The 21,503-nt window shown below is 35.8% G+C and overlaps 1 protein-coding gene across 4 annotated transcripts in view; it reads left to right on the forward strand.

Annotated features, from left to right (window-relative positions):
• Window positions 1–21,503, forward strand: part of TBC1D5 (TBC1 domain family member 5) — a 328,444-nt gene that overhangs the window by 120,155 nt on the left and 186,786 nt on the right. For all 4 annotated transcript variants that reach the window (XM_030008981.2, XM_030008982.2, XM_030008984.1 and 1 more), the window contains one exon: window positions 11,328–11,463. In XM_030008981.2, coding sequence (XP_029864841.1) covers window positions 11,328–11,463 — 136 coding nt within the window. The remainder of the gene's footprint in view (window positions 1–11,327; window positions 11,464–21,503) is intronic.

Below are 21,503 nucleotides of genomic sequence, written 5' to 3' on the forward strand. Positions count from 1 at the left end.
CAACATAGCAAAAAGAACATTTTTCTAGGCTTTTGCATGTGACCAGTTTAAGAATGAGATCATACAGGCTGCAGCAGGAAAAAAAATCTGAAAGCTACCTTTTTGCAAATTGAAATTTCATGTGTTTGGAGAGAAAGAAAATAATAAAATTGGTCAGAAGGACACACACACACACACACACACACACACAAAGAGTTGGAAAGAAGTATGTGAAAACAGCTATTTTGTCCAGGAGGATTCAGAGTGTTAATGCTATTGTGATTTTTATGTTAAATATTCTTAAAAAGTCATACTGGTCCGTCTAACACAGACAAGAAAACTGTCTGCAAAGGCTTTCTAAAAACAATAGGAAAAATTTAATCAAGGAGGTTTCTAACCATATCTTGTTTACATCTGTTATATTTTTTTAATAAAATGGGCTTAAAAGCTTAGCCTCAAAGGTGTTGCAAGCTTTCTGTAAAGTATAATGACAGCTGTTATTCCAGTACAATTCTTCAAATCTTTTCACTGTTTTTGGGGAATTCCTTTTTGTTGGTTGCATATAACAAAACTTGGTATTCAGGCAGCACTGGGTGATTCAGTCACGTCACAGAGGTTGGTGAATTAGAGAGAGCACTCAACTAAGCCTAACATATTTAGGAGCCATCAATCTTTTGTATTAGCTATTAAAAATCAAAAAGCTTCAGAGAGTCCTGCCTGTTGTTCTGCTGTCATTCACCAGAGCAGAAGAGCGTATACAGTTCTCAGGGCAACTGATCCCTTAGCCGACTACTTCTGGTCTTCTCTAAGATCTTGCCCTGCTACTTACGTGTTGTCTAAGAATGTCATGCAAAACCAGGCTTTTGCTTCTTGCTGCATAGTGTGTGCTGACCCACTTCTAAAGCAAAATAAACCCAGGACTTAGGGTAAAGAAAATAGAACTTGCTGATGACATGTTTCTGGTAAGACAAATTCACTGCCAAAACTAAAAGCTCTTAACTCAAAAATTGCAACTCACTTTTATTAATATTTGCCCCTTTAAACTGTGTATTTTATCCTTATTTCTGAATTAATTTATGTTCTGGATTCTTACTGTAAATTTTAGGGTACATTTCTACAGTTCTGCAGAATTAAATATTTTTTTTATAGCCAGACTTCTGTTCCTCTGTAACCTTGCAAAGTACTGCTTTCCCACTTGCTGTTTAAGACCTGCATCTATTTCAGGTTTTGAGGCGGTACAGCCAGTGTGTGTTTGATGTGCCATGTTGCTTGTACTGGTGACTTCTATGCCTGTGTTTTACATGCTCTTGCAAGGAGCAGGGACTGCCCAGAAAATATTTTAGGAGGAAGAAATGCCTCTAAGTAACAGTGCATTATAGAAGTCATTATGCTACTGTGGCCTTACCTGCCTAGCGTCTCTGTGTCTGCAGACTTCAGCAAGACCACTTGTTCCCTTGGCAGTTTGATGTGCATGTGCAGGAAAGGGTAAAACTTTTCATCCAGCTGGTCAGAAATTTGAATGGAAAATATGGGAAGGGATAGGCAAATAAGTTGTAACCCATAACACTGTATTAAGAGATTAAATTATTAAAGAAGGAAGAGTATTGCACTGTAATTTTCTCCCATTTATAATATTACTAACCTTGGCAGGAATTAGTACTAAGAGTTCCTGAACACCAGAAACAAGAGATGCAGCAGGATGTGCTGAGCAGCAGAGTTCACTGTCTGCAAAAGGAATAACCTGCCTTGTCATCTTTTTAGTAGCATGGAATACAGTGGTACATTCCTACTAAAAAAACCAAGTAAAATGTTACTCATAGCAGTAGTGATATATTGGTATAAAGTGCTTTCTTGCAGTCAACTGTCTGCTAAGGTTAGCAGGTTTCATTTATACCTTGTGTTTCCACGTCTTAGGGGTTTCCTTTGCTTGAGGTATTTTATTTTATTTTGTTTTATTTAGGTATTGCTGTTTGAAACTCACTACATCCTAGGTATGAATAAGCATTCTGCAAAAATACTGAGCCCCTAGAGTGGCTGCTAAGCATCCTGCTTTTGTTACTCCTGATGTGGCAGGGCTGAAGAGAAGCAATGTGAGCAGGGACTACATGACATCAATACTGTGCCTTACATAGAGTATGTCTTGAGACTGAGCATTTGAGTGTAAGAGGGAGCATTCATGGGAGGCTTCAGCATATTTTTTACCGGAGGTAGCCCTACTCTGAAGCTCTTTTCCTCTTGAAAAGTACAGCTTTTAGACATACTCAAGTAAGCCACTGCTCCTGTTGGCAGAAGTAATAGGAAACCCTTGCAATTTGCATTCATTGCACTGCAACTGAATTAGATTTCAGAAAGCACCTTCTCTTTGCTTTCCTCTTGCACCTGGTTTTCCTCTACAACTGTGCCCTTTTGAATTCACTCATCAGGACTGGATCGCGTAGGTGAACATGGGTTATGGTTCTTCACGTTATGTAGAAACTTCATTGTAAGATACAAAACAAATTTTGTCTCTCTCTGCTCTTTTGAAAGTGCCTGTGAAATGGTCCTTTTTCCGTAGCAAGCGGGGCTTACACCAACTTACTTTCTCCCTCAGCATGAGACCGTGCTGCTTTAGCATCTGCATATCTAGAAGAGAAATATTTGATGTAAATGCCTCTGTGCGTGCATGAACATGCTCCTGTTTCTATAAGAATTCTGTCAACCCCTGTAGGAAACTGTTTTCTAAAAATAGTGAAAGAATAAAGGCTGAATCCTAGATTAATTGCTTACTACTTTAAAGCTGTGATATCCTAGAAACTTATTTCGTTGAATACACTTTTAGTGTCTAAGCTAGTTACTATCATTTTGGGTAAGGCTGCAGGCTAAGCTGCCATTTTTTCCAGTTCACTGTTTTGGTGATTTCTTTCAGTCTTGACATTCTTTGGCCCTTTGAGTTACATATGTATTACTAAAACATAAAGCGTGTAGCATAGCATGGTGCCTGTGTGTTCCTGAAAGTAAAACTCTTAAATACTTAAAAGCAGTCACTTCCATACCATAAACAGCAGTAAACGACTTTAATCTCTTAACTATCTTTGGAAGGACAAAGCTTTAATTTGAATTATATTGAATTGCTTTGTAACCAGGTAGATCAAATATATTCTAAAATAAAATAAACAAGGGATTTCTTTCATTTAATGGGTTTCCAATTGTTTGAATCATTTTAATATGAATAGGGTTTTCACCAACTCTAGATTACTGTAAGAAAAGGGAGTAGCTTCATAGTTGAATAATGTAAAGATTTGAAATCTTACTACATTTTCCTCTCTCCTTCTCCCCCATCTTCCTTTCACTAAAGTAAAATATTAAGTTTCTTTCAGTCTTATGTCATAAGTTATAGTTTCTAGGCTCTTAATAGATCTTGTTGCTCTTCTCCAGACTGCAGCAGCTGGTTCTTGTCCTTCTGTGCTATCTGTCTAAAGACGGAGACACTGATTCAGCTCAGGCCTTAGCAACATCAGGTGATGGGAGGAGATTTACACATCTCATTTTTATCAAGTTGTTTTGCCTATGAGGAACCTTTCTCTTTTTGAGTCTTCAGTTGAAAGGAAGTATGGTAAAAATACAGCAACATAACATTTTCACATCTGCTGCTAAAAAGCTAGATCCTGGGGGTGGGAGGAGTGTTCAGGGCAGGGGTTATGTTTAGCTGTTGACTTTGGATCTTTTTTTGGTTTTGCTGGTATTTCTTGTTTGAAATCAATGTTAGATCAAAGTTGTGTTCTCTTAACAGCCTCACTGTGGAGCTGTCACATAAGCCAGCATTAAAAATAAGTATAGTTTTGTGTTGAGGGTGTGGGATTTGGTTGGTTGGTTGTTTTTTTTTTAAGGAAATTCAAACTTCAAAATTGAGACTGGCTTTGGTTCTTGTGTCTTTTTTTTTTTTTTTTTTTTTTTTAAATAAGACTATACTGAACATAAAACTGTAGTACTGGTAATGGTTGATGCTGTTTATACTTTTGTTGTCACTATTTTCAAAGCAGAAGAGAGAAATTGTTTCACCATAAGTGTCAATTGTCACTATTCATAGCATTAGACCTTGGGAAACATTGTTGACAAGGCCGGTAGGGGACTGTGGGTATTAAATATAGTGGTCAACATTGCGTAAGGATTTCAATCCTCTCTGCTTTATTTAAGTTTTTCTCCCTTAGTCAAACTAGTGTTTCTTACAGAATCGTGTAACCTCAAGAAAACTGTAAGCTAGCAACTGCGTGAACTTGTTCCCTGCTTGTAACAAATATGTGGAAGATTTCCTATCTTCCAAATTAACAGAATATAAAGTGTTTACTTATAAAGTTTTGTGGGTTTTTTTCTTTCTTTTTTAACTTCCAGCATAAAAAAGTTTTTAACTATCATGTGAATTACCAAGAGAATACATTGTCATGGTCCCAGGCTATTTGTGTTGTTTCTTATCCCTGACATTTTAATTCACTACTGAATTTATACTTTGCATGTTTAAGTACTGGTAAGACATGAAAGTTGTAGGGTTAAATCTGTAGACAGTGCTTTAAAGCTCCTATGATAATTGTTCTTAGGTATGTATTCCTTTACTGTGGCTCTTGAGACAACTATTTAATAGACAACATTTGAATAATACAAATGTGCAGTTGGTAAAAATGGATTAGGGTTTCAGGGTGGTACCAATGGGTGATATTTAATATTGAATGACATGTATTAAGACAAATGCTTTTATATATAATTTATTTGGCATTGTAAATGCATTTATCTTGTGAGATACAGACCCCCTGTTGCCACATGAAGTATTCTGGAAAGGTTTGGAGTAAATAAATAATAAAACCACTTTGATATACAATCTAACAATATTAAATATTAAGACTTTCACATGATTGATTTTAATACTTAATTAACTTATTTAAAGTCCAATGTAAGTCTGTTTTTGTATTAAAGATCAGACAAGCAGAAGTTAAAATGCAGGAAATGTTATTAAATGGGACAAAATTAATTGCATTTCATGATCAGCTGGCTCACTGGCTGTTAACCTGTCCATCAGTGGCATGATCTTGTTTGTTTTGTTTGGGACCCCAGCTGACGTTAATCTGCTCTACCATGTCAGTCCATTTTTATGTTTGCATCATTCTACTTTAATGATACATAATCTGATACGTTTTATAAAAGAAAACAGACTTGCTTTATGCTATCCAAAGTTTGTCAAATGGTGCACTTTTTTTCTGAGTTAGTGTTCCTCCTAAGGCATTTTTCTTCAGTGGGTGGTGGCAACCTGTGGAAGTGGCCGAGTAGAAACCTTAACTAGTTTTAAACTGGGGGGGCGAGTTGTTTGGGTTTGTTGTTTGGGTTTTTTTTTTTTTTGGAGGCACTTGAACTAGTATCTTCTGTATTTTAATGAAGGTGGTGGTAGTAAAGGGCTCGAGTGATGGAAAGCAGAAGAGCTCAGTGCTATGACATAGGTGGTCCCTGTGGCCTGGGTAAAAATCACTCCCAGAGCAAAGAATAAAGCAGTGAATATTACAGGTTGGAACAAAATTTTCAAAAATGCCTATTAATGATTGTCTTAGTAAAAAGTATCCAGCTTGAAACATACCAAATAGTCCTCATTTTCCAGAGTTCATGCTCAGGACTGTCTCCTGCTCAGCCCTCTATTCAGAGAAAGCATGACTTTTTTTTTTTTTTTTTTTTTTTCCTTCTTTCCTACTTTATGAGGAATAATTTAAGGCCCAGGGGATTTGGCCAGTGAAAAGACAACCCAGGGTCTGAAGCTGTTTCTAGATTATTTGCAAGTCATGTGTACTTCATGGCTTTAAATAAACACAATGCATGTTTATTCTCCTAATACTTAATTCCTTACCTACTTTAAAATGTTTTTACATTCTGGAGAATCCTCACTCTGTGTGCTAAAATGCTTGATTACTTCATAAGCTGCAAATGAGGGGCAGAACTGTGAACCCTCATAACATGATGCTGTCAAACTTAACAAAACATGCATAAGACCATTACCACATCAGACATTTGCTTTTAGTCAGGTCGTTTTAATCAATTTGACTTCACAGGGCAGCTAATTTATCACTTAGCTAAACAAGTATTTCCTCTACTTGTCATCAATTTAAGTAATTAAAATGGTAAACTTTGCTATATGGCATGAAATAAAGGCCCAAAGATAATTTGGAGAAGGTGGTTGATACAGTCTAATAGAATGAATGCAAAGTATTATTTAAATACTTTGGTATGCTTCAGTAGTTTTCAGAAATGTCATATTCCAGTAGCTTTGCTGGTACTGATATAAACTGATTTTTATTTTTAGCATATCCAAGATTAAACAGCATTGTTCAGTTTCTTCCTCAGTGTTAGTGGGTTCTCTTTTTCCTTTCTTTAAGCATAAGATGTTTTGCTTTTTTGCTCCATTGTTTGGGGGTAAGAGGCTCTCAGAGAGCAAGAGTGGGGCAAGTGCTGCAATTTGTGCAGTTCTGCCCTGCTCCTAAGTGCCTCCTCAAGCCTGCAATTCGTCTCCTTTCATTTCACCACCGGGGGGACGGGAAGAGAGGGGAAATGGATGTTGTAAAAGCTCAGAATTGCCTAATTCTTTTTTACCAACTGAGTTACACTTTCAAAATATCCTTTGTGAGACTGATTATATTTTCTAGTTTTGCCCAAACAATATGAATGCTCTTCATATCTTAAACGTTAATTTTGATATGTTTTGGTGTGTTTTGTAATTTGAATAAATAATTTTTAAAAGTCTGTATAAACACTGATGATTAAGAGAAACATTTTAGATGACATGTTTTTAGGTTTTTTTTAATTGAAATAATTTAGTAACTTTTTGAAACAATGCTTGCTATCCATAAACTGCTCCTTCGAATACTGAATATTTGTATTCAGTATCTGTTGCAAGTTAAAAGGTAAATGAATGTCTTATGACTTGAAATAAGGTACAGTATTCTATTCAACTGTGCTATGTTTTGTTTATGAAATACTGATTTTAAATTTATCAAATTTTTTGAGATTGGGGTAGTCTTGCCACTTGCTCACGTGGTAGTGAATAGTCTCACTGCTAAAGAACTCCAGAAAGTTTGTTTTTATTTTGAACGTTTCATCTTCTAAATGAACATTCATTATAATCAGTTTATTATATGAGTATTTATTACAATCTTATTACAGATGACTCTGCTTTACAGATGACTCTGCTTTTTTGTACAGTTCTGGTTATAGCGGTGTACTCCTATGTTTGTGTAACACGTTTTGCCCATCTCCGGTCTGGACGTAACTGGTGCTTCATTGGCAGTTCAGCTAATGATAGAAGCATATCACACTTAGACTTTTATCTTTGCCTTGTATTTCTAGCTAGAAAGATATGACTTATGCATATTAATGGCAGATGAAGCATGGCTGAGTTGAGGCTGTTGCCACTGACAGTCTGGTGAAGAAGTAGGTTTCATTGTGAATGTTCTAAATGTTATTTTTTTAAGCATTCCAAACTCACAGGTTTGTATACAGGAAGAATGGCAATGCTGATGAAGGCATGACTGTGTAAGACAGACTAGTTTATGGCAAGATGTGGTAGAAATAACGTCATGTGTTCGTGTTAGAGCAGCTAATACGGAAGGCAAAAAATTTGTAAACTCTCAGGTGCACAAACCTCCTCATGTCTAAAAAGAAGCAGCAGACTTCAAAGCTAAGTACTCAGGGAGAACAAGAAAAGTTCTCTGAATTAGAATGGCTATGTTAAATCAGACTATCTAATCCAACGAGTAGTTGACCCCTGCCGTGCGCAAAGAGGTTGTTAGTAAGGTACATGTTAGTAAACATCAGTTAAGTTTTTCCTAATGGAAACAGGTTGGTATTTTATCACCTATGGAATATGGAGGAGGTCATGGGGAGAGGGGATGATGTGCTATAAGCAAGTATCTCTACAGAGTCCCTTTAATATCCAGTGGAGTTTTGTGTTGGAGCCCATAAGCCTATCTTTCGAGGGATTTTTGGTCTCCATTGAGTAACTGGGCTGGCAGGTCACAGGCATACTGACAAGCTGCCTTCACTGGAAAGCAGACTGGATTCATTCCGTGCGTGTGTGTTGGTCGGTGAGGAGCAGACCTGTGATGCTGTCCTTGCTGGCGCGTGAGGGCTCTCCCTGCTCGCGTACTTAAGGAGAGTAGCCAGACAAGGAGTTTATATGCCTGTCTTTTCCTTGGGCTCATGGGTGTATTAGTGTCTCTTTTCATTCCCCTAACTAGATAAATGTTTCATATGCAGCCTTAATTATTTTTTCATGTATATTAAAGAATAGTTGAACTCCCAGTTCTGGGAGGGGTGCCTGGTCTTTGGGTTTTTTAGCCCTTCATCTTTGGAGGGAAAAAAAAAGTAGGAATAGATAAAAGAGTCACTTCTAGCTTTGACTGAGCTGTTAGGGTTTAACAAGATAGCCGGTATCGAGTCTTGTAATCTAACAATTGAACTTCAGATTTTTATTACATTTTTATTGTTTCACATTGAGAATGTTTTTAAATTACATCTTATTTATTATGAACAATGTTAGTAGGCCATTACAAATCAACCACAAACCTGTAAAGAATTAATCTGTCTCAGAGTAAGATCCCAAGTGTAATCATAATTGTTTAATAGTTCTCTTTGCTCTTTGTTAGAAGAGCTGAAAAGAACTTAAGTATAAAACTGTAAAGAAAATTGCTTGGACTAAGGAGTGACAAGACTAATAGGTAGTGATTTTTTTTTAACACTAATCAAATGTATCTGTAAACAAACACAAGTAACTGATTAAATCACTGTGCAAGTATCAAAAGTAAATCTATTCAGCTGTTTAAAACTGCTCTAACCGTCTGTAAAGTAAATTATAGCTCTTATATGTTGTAAAGGCATGGCATTTAGGGAGTATTTAAAAAAAGAGAAGGTGGATACAGAACAGAAGAATATTGAAGAACAAACTTACTAGAGCTGATTTCATACAGTGTTGTGTATGTAAGACAATGTAAGTCTGAAGCATACTGTGGCTTAACTAAGTGGTGGCTGCTAAAACTACAAAGGCTGGTAAGGTCATTTTGTGCCTGGTTCTCAGTTTGAAAAGGCACTTGGGGTTGTACCTTGGTCAGATCGTGTAGCAATGTCTGAAGGACCATAAAAATAAAATGTTAAATTCTGGCAGCACAGTTCGAAATAAGCTTGTAATTTTTGTGAAGGCAAAATCAACAGATGAGTAGAAAGGTGATTAAGACAATATAGCAAAGAGAACCAGAGCAGCAACTAAAATTCCAGAAGGAGAAAATTATAAAAATATCTTTCTGCAAAGTTACTGGGTTTTGTTTTGGTTTTTAAAGTAAATTCTTTCAGGTTTCTCATTTATTTAAGATATCAGGTAGTTATAAACACTTCTCTATATTATGTAACCATAAGACTGCAGGTAAACATTGAAATGTTATTTAAGTGGCTAGCAAGTTTATATATGTTTTTCTCCAAGTTACCATTTGCGCATTTTTCATGGTTATGATTTATAAATTACATAGGAAACACATGATGTCTATTTGCAATCATAATACGTTTTGTTGAGCTAGTACAAAGAGTTGTTCAAGGCAATTCTGTATTTTAGTGGTGTTTTATCATATGATTATAAGATTGTAATAATTTGACATAAAGGTGTACCACTGCAAAAGTGGACAGTCCTAACTTCCCTCAGTTCCTGGCTGCTTGTTTCCAAGAGCTTCAGATGTTCTCTTCTAGTTAAAAAGCAGTGAGAGATGATGGTGCGATCATATCAGCACCACACTAACACAGGTGCCGGGACAAATAAAGGACAAAACCTGCAGAGAATACCGCTGAGAGAGCATCCTTTCCGAAACAGTCTGGGTGCATTGGTTTGAAGGAAATGCCTAACAGTGGTGCCACTAGCTTTGTTTATTATTTAGTATTTTTTTTTTCACATAACTTAGTAGGAAAATGAAGCAGATGGATAGTATAGAAAACTAGAAGGGTCTTCAGAATCCTAGTCCCTTTTCATTTATTGACAGTAAACTGAAGGTATGAACATATATGGTCAATGCCATGCCTTGTAAGAACCAAAGGAAAAGCATAATTAGTGATTTCTGAATTGATAATATACTGATCCTGAAAGTGTAGGTGCCTTCTATTCTATTCTGTTCTGTTCTGTTCTATACCTCTTTGTGTTTGTATATTTCTTTTTAAATATAATTTTCTTGGAGTTAAACAGTTAAGATACCTGTAAACTAAGCAGTTACAGTAAGTGATATTTAAAATTCAGATGGCAGTCATAGGTAGCTACTTAGTGTGCTTGGGCAAATCAAACCTATTTGGCTGGCATAGTTCTTTTGTGCTGCAAGTTAGCTACATCTCTTTCAAGCTGTTAATAAATTGCTGTACAGTGACCAAAATGCAGTCTTGACAAATGTACTCTTGTGCTGTTAATGCACTGGAAAGGTCGTTTTTCCTTCTTACTGCTCTGACCATAACACCATCTGCTTTTCACCCTTTTACTGGCATCCTCTTATTCATTGCAACAAATATTAGCTTCCAACACTCCTCACATGAACTTCGAACATAGTTCTTGTTCGCTTATGTGATCATGATTTGAATGTCATTCAGCAGCTTGTGATGATGAACCGGTCTCACCTACTTCCTGGGTTTTCAGTTCTGTGCTTTCTCCCCTTTTGCCCTTCATTTTTGGAAGAACTTCTTTGTAAATATTCACTAGCTAGCTGATTACATTTCTTCAAATGCTTCTTAAACATCATCTTTCTAGAAAGCTAATATAAATCTTGATAAAACTGAATTCAGCCATCATACCAGTCAGTATTATCTTATTCTCTTTTTTGTATGTGGTTGCGTCCCTCTCTCTGCTATCTTGTACTTGACCTATGATTTCTGACAAAGTAGTGGTTAAAAGGAAGTTTTTCTATGATAACAGGTCCTGAGTCCATAAGAGTGATGATGGGTCTCACCTCAGCTTTGCTCTATAACCTTCATCATTCCCCAAGGACTAGTATCAGTTCTCCCTGGAATCAGACTAAAAGATGATTTGGGGAAACTAGAAAAAGGAAGGAAAGAGGCTCCTGCCCCACTTTACAGTCTGGCAAAACCACACTTGGACTTTTACTTGCAGTCTGAAAGTTGGAGGTGCTATAACAATTCTTTTGGACTCCAAATAATAAAACATTTGAATCAAAACACTGTTGTTTTGCTGTTAGACATCTGATGGTGGTGTAATACCTGGAAAATAAGGAAAGGTTTTAAGCATTTTTGCTATTGACTTGTGTGATTGAAAAATAGCTAAAGAAACATTAAAGTGTTTGTTTCTCTGTTTTTTTTTCCTCCAGATAAATACCCTTCGGTTGGAATTTACTATTGCCAATATGTATCATTCTGTGTCTGAAACCAGTCACCCTTTGCAAACAGAGGAACAAGAAATAGGCATTGATCCCTTGCAGAGTTATTTGCACAAGCCAGGGGAAGGTAAGTTTTGTATTTCTGTACTTTTTTGACTTTATACCTAGAAACCTTATATAAGTGTGTCATGATAACTGTACCTGTCATAATTTGTTTAGTTCTCTCAATGAAGTTGAACAGGGCAACTTAAAGAACATTTCACAGAGTATGTGTAGAACACTCTGACACTAATGAAAACCACGAAAAGTCAACTTTCAATTACAGACAGAAACATTAGCCAAATGTTTAATGCGCTGTCATCCTTTTTTAATCATAAACCAAACACTGACTTCAGCATAAGAATACTGAAATGCAGCATGGCTTTATGTTACTTTCTCAAGCATGAGCTCTTACAGTGCTTTGGTTTTAGGGATTTTTTCTGTTTTCCTTTTTTTTTTTTTAATTCTGCAGTAAAGTTCAGTGTGTTATTTTGGATGAGATTGTGCAAATAAAAAGGCTGATTTCCTTTTTTGTTTGTTTGTTTGACTTAGCACTTATATTCTTATTTGGTAAAAAAACCTGGAAGTTGAGTTAGAATGAACAGGCTTTAAAGGTAGAAATTACTATGGAACTGAAAGTAAATTAATTAAATGCAGTATTTGGAAGACTCTAATGAACAGTGAGAACAAACTGCTTGCATAATGCAATGCATGTCTGTGTTGCTTGTCTTTTCTACTTATTTGCTAGTAGTGACAGTATAGTTGGTTTGAAGAAAGTGATAAGCTTAACGAGAAAGCTCGTCCTTGTCATGAAAACATTCCTCAAGTACTCAGTTATACACAGTGGCACCTTAACTACCTGTAATTTTCCAGTCATTGAACACATGTACCAGGAGGGCAAAATAAAAAATTTATTTTAAATTACAGAGTTGAAACAACTTTGTCACATTTCCTAAGTCCCTCACCCAGATCAACTACTCTGTGTGGGTGTATCTGTCTATAAATCTTCTGTTTACTAGTGCTTATTAAAAAAGCTATGTCAAGTTTTGCTTAGTCAGGTTTATTACTTCAGTTTGTAAGAAGCTGATGTTTTGCTTTAAAATATATTGGTAAAACTTCATTGTCCCTTTGAGCTAATTTTTTTTCACTTTTTCTTCTTTGGCTTATAAAGCTTTTTCAATGTTAGAAAATGAGAATGAACATCTAGGGGGAAGTATTTTAAAACCTGACGATTAAATGAAATAGCTTTTCTAGGTCAGTGTTCCTCCTCTATTATATTTGACATGTTAACGATATGGAGTCATTTTAGTTTGATAAACTAAATGCTTTTTTCTACATATTTTTAGAAACTTGAAAATAATCTTTTGCAATAACCTAAAATAATAACCGTTTTTCAGAGGAAATATAGCTTGCTTCTAGTCTACCCCAATCAAGAAAAAGATAAGCATTTCTTCTGGGTTTTTTCCTTAAAAAACCACTGGTAATTCTCTCAACTCTGTTTCAAGAAAAACCAAGATTTTTTACCCTGTTAAAAAAACACTGTAAATTAATTTTACCCTTTATTGTGCCCAGAAGCAATTAGTTACCTGGACTGAAAAGGTTTCTCATTTTTATCCCAACCTTAACATTTCTATGACATACAAAGTTATTAGTATTGAATTGATGTTTAAAAGTGCCATTAATTCATTTACCCCAAATGTTCATTAACAATGTAAATGTATGCTGATGTTCTATGAGACAAGGAAGTGACTAATGACTCTTCGCACTAACAACACTTAAAATGAATAGAAACTTTAGATAGCTAATCTTGAAGTAATCAAGACCCTCATTCAGCTTGGCATCTCTGTATGCTCTAAAACAGCTGTCAACTGTTAAAAATATATACACAACACATACATACGCACATGCGAAGATAAAGATATGTAAATACATGGTTCCCCAAGTCATAAAGGTTACCAACTATGGTACATTTTTTATGTTCTATCTATGTAAATATTTTATATAAAGCATCCATTTCATCTTCATGGTTTTTTTTTTTTTTTACTGTGAAACACATACTGCATTTTAATTTGAAACTTTATATATCCAACATAAGTCTTTGAAGTTTTAATATATCATTTTAAATGCTTAGATGGTGTTAGGTCGTTGTGCATCAAAGTATACAGTTGTTCCTGTCCAATGCACTCTGTCCATCATTGTCTTCACAAAAGTACTTCAAGACAAGGTTTTTCAACTCGGCCTCAAGTTTCAGGCATGATACAGAATCAACTTGGTGAAAATCTTTTTCTTAAAGTCTTCTGTATCCTGTATCATAGAAATGTGGAGGAGAGGTGGTCCATGAGTCGGATGTTCTGTGCGATATTGTAGAATATCAGGACATCTGAATTGTTTTTTGAAGCTGTGCTGAATGCTTAAAGTATTACCTTGGAGACAAAGTGATAGAAGTCTTCACTGAGATGAAGTAATAAAAATAAAGCACATCACTGATAAGGATGCTGAAAAAAAATACTTAATCATAGAGCTAGACAGATTTGTTAATCTACATGAAGTATTGTATTTTTAGTATGTGCAACTGATACCAAAACTTGATGGAGAACCAGGAGATGTCATGTCCAGCTGGAGTTTTTAAATTCTCTCACAAGGCATTTTCATAATATGAAAGAAATCTCAGAAATACATGGGTTATACAGTTAAGTATAGCTGGTTGGAAAACTGCATGCATAGACTACTTTCTGTCAATTCACTGTCGCTTAGAAGGATATATTGGATGGGATTCCAGAAGTATGTTAATTGAATCTAGTAGTACTCAGTGCTTTTATTAAAATCTCTGTGAAGGTATAGAGAGCAAACATGGTTTATTTGGGACAGGGCTGTTAGCACAACGGAGGGCAGACATACAGTTCAAAGTATTCTTGAGATTTTGGAGAAGTGGCCTGAGAAGAATAAGACATGGTTCACCAGGAACAGCTGCGAGAATTAATGTTGCAAGTGCTAGGCAGGAGACAATTACCTAGCTGAACAAATAAAAGTAGAGCATTACAGATGAGGTGAGTGTCACTTGGAGAAAGATCTGGGTGTTCATAGCACTCCAGATTTTGTGTAACTGAGGAACTTTGAATCTTGAGTTATGATGAGCCATGAGAATGTGCTTGTTTGCAAGTTTAAAAAATTTAGGATAGGCTGTTAACTAATAGACAGTCAAAATCTTTTTTCTGTCCCTTTAAAATATTCCAAAAAAACAGATAAGATAGTATTTCAGTCTTTTTCTAATGGTTGATTTGGCCTGTGTTATTTTCCTTGTGTCTGATTTTTTTTCAAGATAGAAAAATGTGCATTGCATATATGCACTCATATATGCTTTTTTAAATAACATTTTTAATAGTTGGTGAGAAATTTGTGGCAGGGACTCTCACTTTTGCAATCTGATACTTCAAGTGGAAGATTTGAGTTCTTTTAAGAAATTTTAATTTTGGATTATACCTTTTGAATCTGGCTGTATTTTACTTTACATGCATGTATGTATATGTGCATTGTTGTGTTTGCTTTTGACTATAGTAAGTTGTTGGTATCTTGCTACATTTTCTGTTCTAAGAATCTTCATGATATTCTTCATTTTATTCTAAAAATATTTTTGAACTATTCCCCCTGAAACAGGGAACTTTATCAGAGAAACTGATGAATCTTACCTTTTTTTGTCTCCAGCAGAGACTTTATAAACCCTGAATATATGAAGAGAAATTTCAAAAACTTTGCTCTTCTACCTTCTCCCTGCATATTCCGTCTGACAAACTATTTCGTTCATTTCCAAATGGTTGAGGTTTATATTAAATTGAAATGGGATAACTAGGTTAACTGTTTCTGAGCTGCTGTAAATTTTTACTCTAAGTTTCAGTGTTCACCACATTGTGACACAAGTTTTGAAGAGCATAGTAGGTAGTATTCCCATTTCATTGATGTAATGAGAAAGTTGATCCTCTGAGGACAGACTGGAACAATGCATTTAATACTCTTCAATTTAATTTGCTCAATATCACAATTAATACAATTAAGGTCACTCGAAATGAAACTATTAACGAATTGGGTAATTTACTTTAACAATGTCAGTGTGTTCTCACAATTACATTTGCTTTAATTAGTGTACAAGCTATTACTTAATAGCACACTTCACGTAGAAAAATGTAATGTGTTCTTTGTTCTTAATAGAAGAAAAGGGGAAACTAATGTGTCTGAGTTTTGGATTTGGAGTTAGGGGGTGTATATTTCATGTCTAAAGGCTATAGTTGGTGGTGAGGACAGAGAAGGCTGATGTAGCTCAAAGGACAAAGATAACTACTGGAGTGTGTGACTGAAATTAATTGAGTTGAGATAGATCAGTTGCCCACCTCATACTTACTTACCATTGCATCCCTCCTGATTCTTAAGGCTGCCGTGAAAAAATACAAGAGGTGGTAAGAGAACATTCATATTTCTATTTTGACCATATTCTGTGCGTTTCCATTGCTCATTTTTGGAGAATTTTGCTGTTCCAGTGTTAATCTCATAACTCTGATCACTAGAAAGTGTTGCCATGTAGAACTATACCTTACGTGGAGTTTGAGATAGCTGGTTTATATCAGTGTTATACAGAAAACATGTAGAAAACAGGGGAATTAATTAATAAAGTAAGTGCCACCTTCTCTGGACCTAACAGGACCCAAGTGCTATCAAATAATTTCCCAAATCTTAAGTGTAATTCACATGGGACTGTGTTGGTCTTGGGTACATCCTTTCACATTTGTTCCAGGGTTAAGTGGATTTTTGCTGTCAGAAAATTGTATTATCTCCTAATCAGTCAGTAGCTTTTCAGTGTTATGAGTTGGGGTTTTTTGCACTTATGACCCCCTTCAGTCAGGGAGACAATGCTAATGCAGATTGCCCTGTGTGGCATTTATCTGTCTCAGTTTTTAGAGATCACTTCCACAATTACATTTAAAAGAAACAACCACAGAGGTCTGGACCTCTCTGTGTGAGAAGTGTGCTCCTAGGTAAAAGCAATTGAGACTGCAGATATAGTGAGTTCTTGAAGCCTTACTACTTTCTTATCAAATGTTTTTTGATAGTATATTGTATGACATCATGTGTGTCATGTAACGTGTGTTCTTTCATCTTCTCTCCAGGAAAGGACATGTACATGAAGCATAGCATTGTGTTTTTAAGAGTGCTTTTAAATATGCATGCTACTGTGTGTTTTCATTAAAAAGACAAGATTGGAGCAGAGAACCTCTTTGCATTATATTGGAACAGAAGGTGCTGAGGGTTGTGATTGTTTTTAACGCCTTTGGGATTTCATGCTATGGTTTGCACGAGGCCCTGAGAATGCCCCGTGTCCTTCACTGGCGAGTTTTACACTTCAGGCAGAAAGCTTCAGTGTGCCCCACCAGCACCGTTGTTGCTACTGGTCCTCATTGCTACTGGTCTCCTCCTGGGCTTGGCTTTTCCAAGGTATGCCAGAGGGGAAAGAGCTGTCTTCAGTCTGGTTCACTTCGTATTGGATGAATAAAAGCAAGAATGGTTTTTACATCTTCAAACACCATATGCTAACATAACAAGCGTTTTAATATTCATTTATTAATAATAACTACTGTTCAGCTTGCTTTTAATTGAGCAGCAACAGGATTGTAGTGACAAAGGCTATTGGAGCAACACAGTATGTCTTGAGCTAACTCAGCCTGTCACTAGCTCCTTCCCTACAACTCTTCCTTTTATCTTCTCTTTTCTGTATTAGAAATACGTTGTTATTAAGAGATCAGTTAACGGAGAAAGAACTATGCATGTTTAAAAATACATATATTTAATATAAAGTTAGTTGAAAATAGCCAGCACACAGTACGTTTTTTGCTTTAAAGACTATTTGTATTTGTACAGGTGTTGACATGCCCTTAGAAATTTGCCAGTTGTGGGTCCTTTGGTTTCGGCACCTTGCTGCAAATTCGTATTTAGGAACTGCGGGAGTATTTTAAATTACTTCAGCTGTGGGAGCGAATGTGAGTAGCTGACACAGTCTTGTGGGTTACTGGCTTCCAGATTTGGATTTTCCTCTCTAGAGTTGGTAGCTCCAGTTTTTTTGGTGCCTTCACGTGAGCGGCACATTACATCAATTCTAGCTTGGAGGTTATACTGTGGCGTGGGTAGCTGGCACAAACACCATGTAGGGAAATTGCCTTCAGTGGTTGATAAAGCAGATATTAAAGAATACCTTTTGTCTGTTGAGCTAAAATAAATCTAAAATGTTAATTTTGAAACTTCTACTCTAATTCAGTGTATGAAAATAAGACCATTCTCACTAATGACATTGGCAGACTACCTCGGTTCAGTTGTCTCAGCTGGGAATTTCCAGTTCTTTCCAGATACAGCCCTGCCTGAATACTGGCATAAATCACTTGTCAGCCTTACGTCATTCTTCTAATAACTCCTTGTGACCCTACTTTGGGAAAAACAGATTTCAGTGTTTCTTTTTCTTTTCCTAGCTTTTCCCAAATCCAGGTTAAAGCTCAACTAGTTGGCTGTCATCTCGCTTCCTGTTATACCTGTAGTATAATAGATGTGGTATAAAAGGAAATGATGCAAGTTGAATGACAAAGAAAGGTTTATTTACTAAATTTTGCATGCTTAGAGGAGCTTCAAATGCCAAGTAGAAATTTCTATTTTAACTATAGTAACCTACTGAACAACAAAATTAAAACAGAATAATCTTTTTTAATACAACCTCTGTAAATGTAATTAAGAGTATGTTAAAACTAGCTCATTATTAGAAGTTATACAGAAGCTAACGACGAGAATGGAATCATTCTTTGAATATTTTACTCAGACTTGATACAAAAATATAATATGAAGGTTACTACCCATAAACACCTCAAATATTAAGTGTTTCCAGGCAATGATGAAATTATGTTAAATGGCTGTATCTCCTACATACAGAAAAGGCAGATTCTCTTAATTTAAAAAAAGTTGAACTGTACAAGTTTGATTGTACTTGTATATGTATAATAAACAACTAGTAAATCAGAATTCTAGCTGAGGCCAGCACGATTGGTACAGGATAATAATTAGATGTTTGAGTTCACTTCTGTCCTGACGTACAGAAGGTTGTAATTTACAAAGCAGTCTGTGAATTGTGTGCAGCTAGCTGATGTTACAGACCTCTGTATCTGAGATTAAATGTATGTTAAAACATTTTGAAAGAGTTTAACTGCCACAGATTTGATTGTATTAGAAATTGATAGCTCTATATAACAGAAATATGTCAGCACAGACGGGATCTTTCCTGTTTTTCATATATGTGGACATTTATAAAGATCTGGAATTCCTTATTTTAAAAAGGGAAGGGTTCAACCTACTTTCACTTAAGTGCCAAGTGATACTGCAAAGCTTCAATTTTAGGCTTCCGATTGACTAATAAGCCTTATTCTTTAGCCTCCGTGGGTACCCGTGTCCTTGTCCTCTTTGGACGTGGAAAACTAAGAGGTGTGGAAGGGGAGAGATAAAGTACCGTCATATTTATTTTAAGTGGTAAGAAATTATCTGGCAAGATGTGTATTATTTATTGACAATCTGGCCTTTTAACAAAGAAAAATAGGCCTATGCTTAGGTTGCCACTGCTACAACCGAAACAGCTGATACTTTAATGAACAACATACTGAGGGCCATCCAGGACATAAGGCAAATTAAGCAGGTTACAAACTGCATATCTTCTGTTTAGGTATAGGAGATCTCCCTGGCTCTGACAATTAGCTCCACTGATCAGGCAAGCAGACAGACAGAAACAGAAGGAGGCCATTTGTATCAATTTGAGGAACAGAACTAGTAATGAAGTAAAATATCCATACCAGGTAGTTTCACCTCAGCTTTGGAACAGATATTTCTAACTGCTGGTTTCAGCCTCGTAATAGCAAATAAATAAATAAATATGTGCTGCTTAACAAAAGCTTATTTTCTGTTGTTTACAAATCGAGAGCAAAGGAATAATAATACTTCTAACCTAGAGGGTTTTTTTAAAAGGAGAAAACATTTTCTGGACATACAAGCAAATATGAATCTTGGTAACCTGACAGCTTTGTTTAAACGTTGAATTTGAGTTTCCTTTCATGAAAATCTTTTCAAAGTACAGCAATTCAGCTGTGAAAACCTGAATACATTAATGATGACAAAGAACCTCTGGAATGAGCCAACATTTGTTTTTGTTCTTGTACAACATTTCCTGATGAATTGCACATACAAAAATGTTGCAGGTTATTTTAATTTTCTTTTCTTACTTTGATAATAAACATCTCCACTGTTTACCTTTTTGGTTAAGGTACCTTATTATTACTAATCAGCTTTAATTATTTATAAAATTACTGTGAAAGATGTTTCTTTGATGTTGGAAAAAGTCAGGGACCTGATCCTGATCCTATTAAAATTAATGGCTACGTTCCAATTGACTGTAAAGGTAAGAAGCCTGAGTGCCCTTATTATCTAAGGGAAGCAGTAATTTAGCCCAAGGTACTGGATTGTAGTTAGTTACTTGGAGTTCCTCAATTTTTGGAGTGCTCAGATTTCAAGCATTTGGTGTCGGAAGATTTGGCCACGCAGTGCATATAACTGACTTTTAGAAGTCCTGGTCTTCATTTTACTTGTAAGATACACAGTAATTGAAAAAAGGCTAAATATACAGGATAATGGAAGAACGCCTTTATCTCTAAAGAAAATTGAGTGCTAAAATGGGGGAAGTGGGAGAAATGTGCGTGGCCTTTCTGCTTTTGTCTGTCTTTCTCCACAGTCAACAAAATAGCAAACTAATCCAAGTCTAAACAATGCTGGATAAGGAACATCATGTTTCAAATGCATGTATGTGAGCCTGTGCTTAAATCTTGTTTTGTATAAGTGAACTATTGCTAGGTTTTGTTACTAAATATTTTAAGCTTGAGATTTATATGGATGTACATATACACACACTCTATCACAAGATGGAACACTTCTGTCAGATCTAGAATATCTTTTAGTTATTCGTAAGTATCCCTGTTCAGCTTTTTCATCATGTCAGATGTTTAGATCATTGCATCAGTAATCATGTGACTATAATGTTTCAACTGCAGTACAAATGACACAAAAGGATATGGCAAATTAGATTTATTTTCACTATTTGTGACAATCACACAAGCTTATGACACAGTTTGTGCTCCATGGCTTGATCTGTTTAAAAAGGGAAGCGGGACTTCGGATGTTTGTTTTGTGTCTGTGTGCTTACTTCATCCTATTAGAAGGTGTCATATACCAAAGAAGCTATGAAATTAATTCTCATAACTGCCATAGGAAGAATAACTAGACTATAGGTTCTCATGCAAAAAGAAATTTGAAGCAGGTGAAATGACATGCCTAGTTCATACAAGAAGTCTCTAGCAGGGCCAGGAAGTGGACCCAGACTGTTCAAGGTCCAGAACACTGCTGTGGTGACAATGCTGTCTTTAAGCTCTTGCTTTCTTTCAGCTAATTTGTGTGAGGCAGGTAGCTAATTCACTAAAAAAAGAGTAACTTTGGTACATGTCAGAACACACACACAACCTTTTAATGTTTTATATACAAACTTAACATAAAAAAGCACTTGTCAGCTGAGAAATTTCAACTAAAAGTATTTTTGGTAATGGAAACAAAAAATATTTTAGAAGATGCAGATCGTTGTCACCTTTTCAGTATTATGAGTAATCAAATGAAGTTAAAATGGTTTGAATATGTTAAACTATTCCCTAAACTTTCGTAAATGGTGGGTCAGTGCAGATATAAATGGGTGTTACTGTTGAAATACGATTTGGCCACAAGTTTAAGGAATGCTATTCCAGCTTAATGAAGTAGTTAACAAAGTTGATTTGTTTGTCCTTGTTTATTTCACTATTTTATATCTCAGCATTGCCAGCTCCTGTCTTAAGAAGAGGGAAAATACTAAAACTTCTTAAGAGATTTTTTTGAAGTAAGCACTATATACTGCTTTTACTGTTTCATTATGTTATTAGGTACTGGGGGCGTTAGCTGGCTTGATGTATTGCTCGATGTACCTTGCAAATCAGTGAATACAGTGATATCTTCATATTTACCCTGCAGCTACTGTTGAGGTAA

The sequence above is a fragment of the Aquila chrysaetos genome, chromosome 3, assembly GCF_900496995.4.
Source record: "Aquila chrysaetos chrysaetos chromosome 3, bAquChr1.4, whole genome shotgun sequence".
Classification (NCBI taxonomy): Eukaryota; Metazoa; Chordata; class Aves; order Accipitriformes; family Accipitridae; genus Aquila; species Aquila chrysaetos.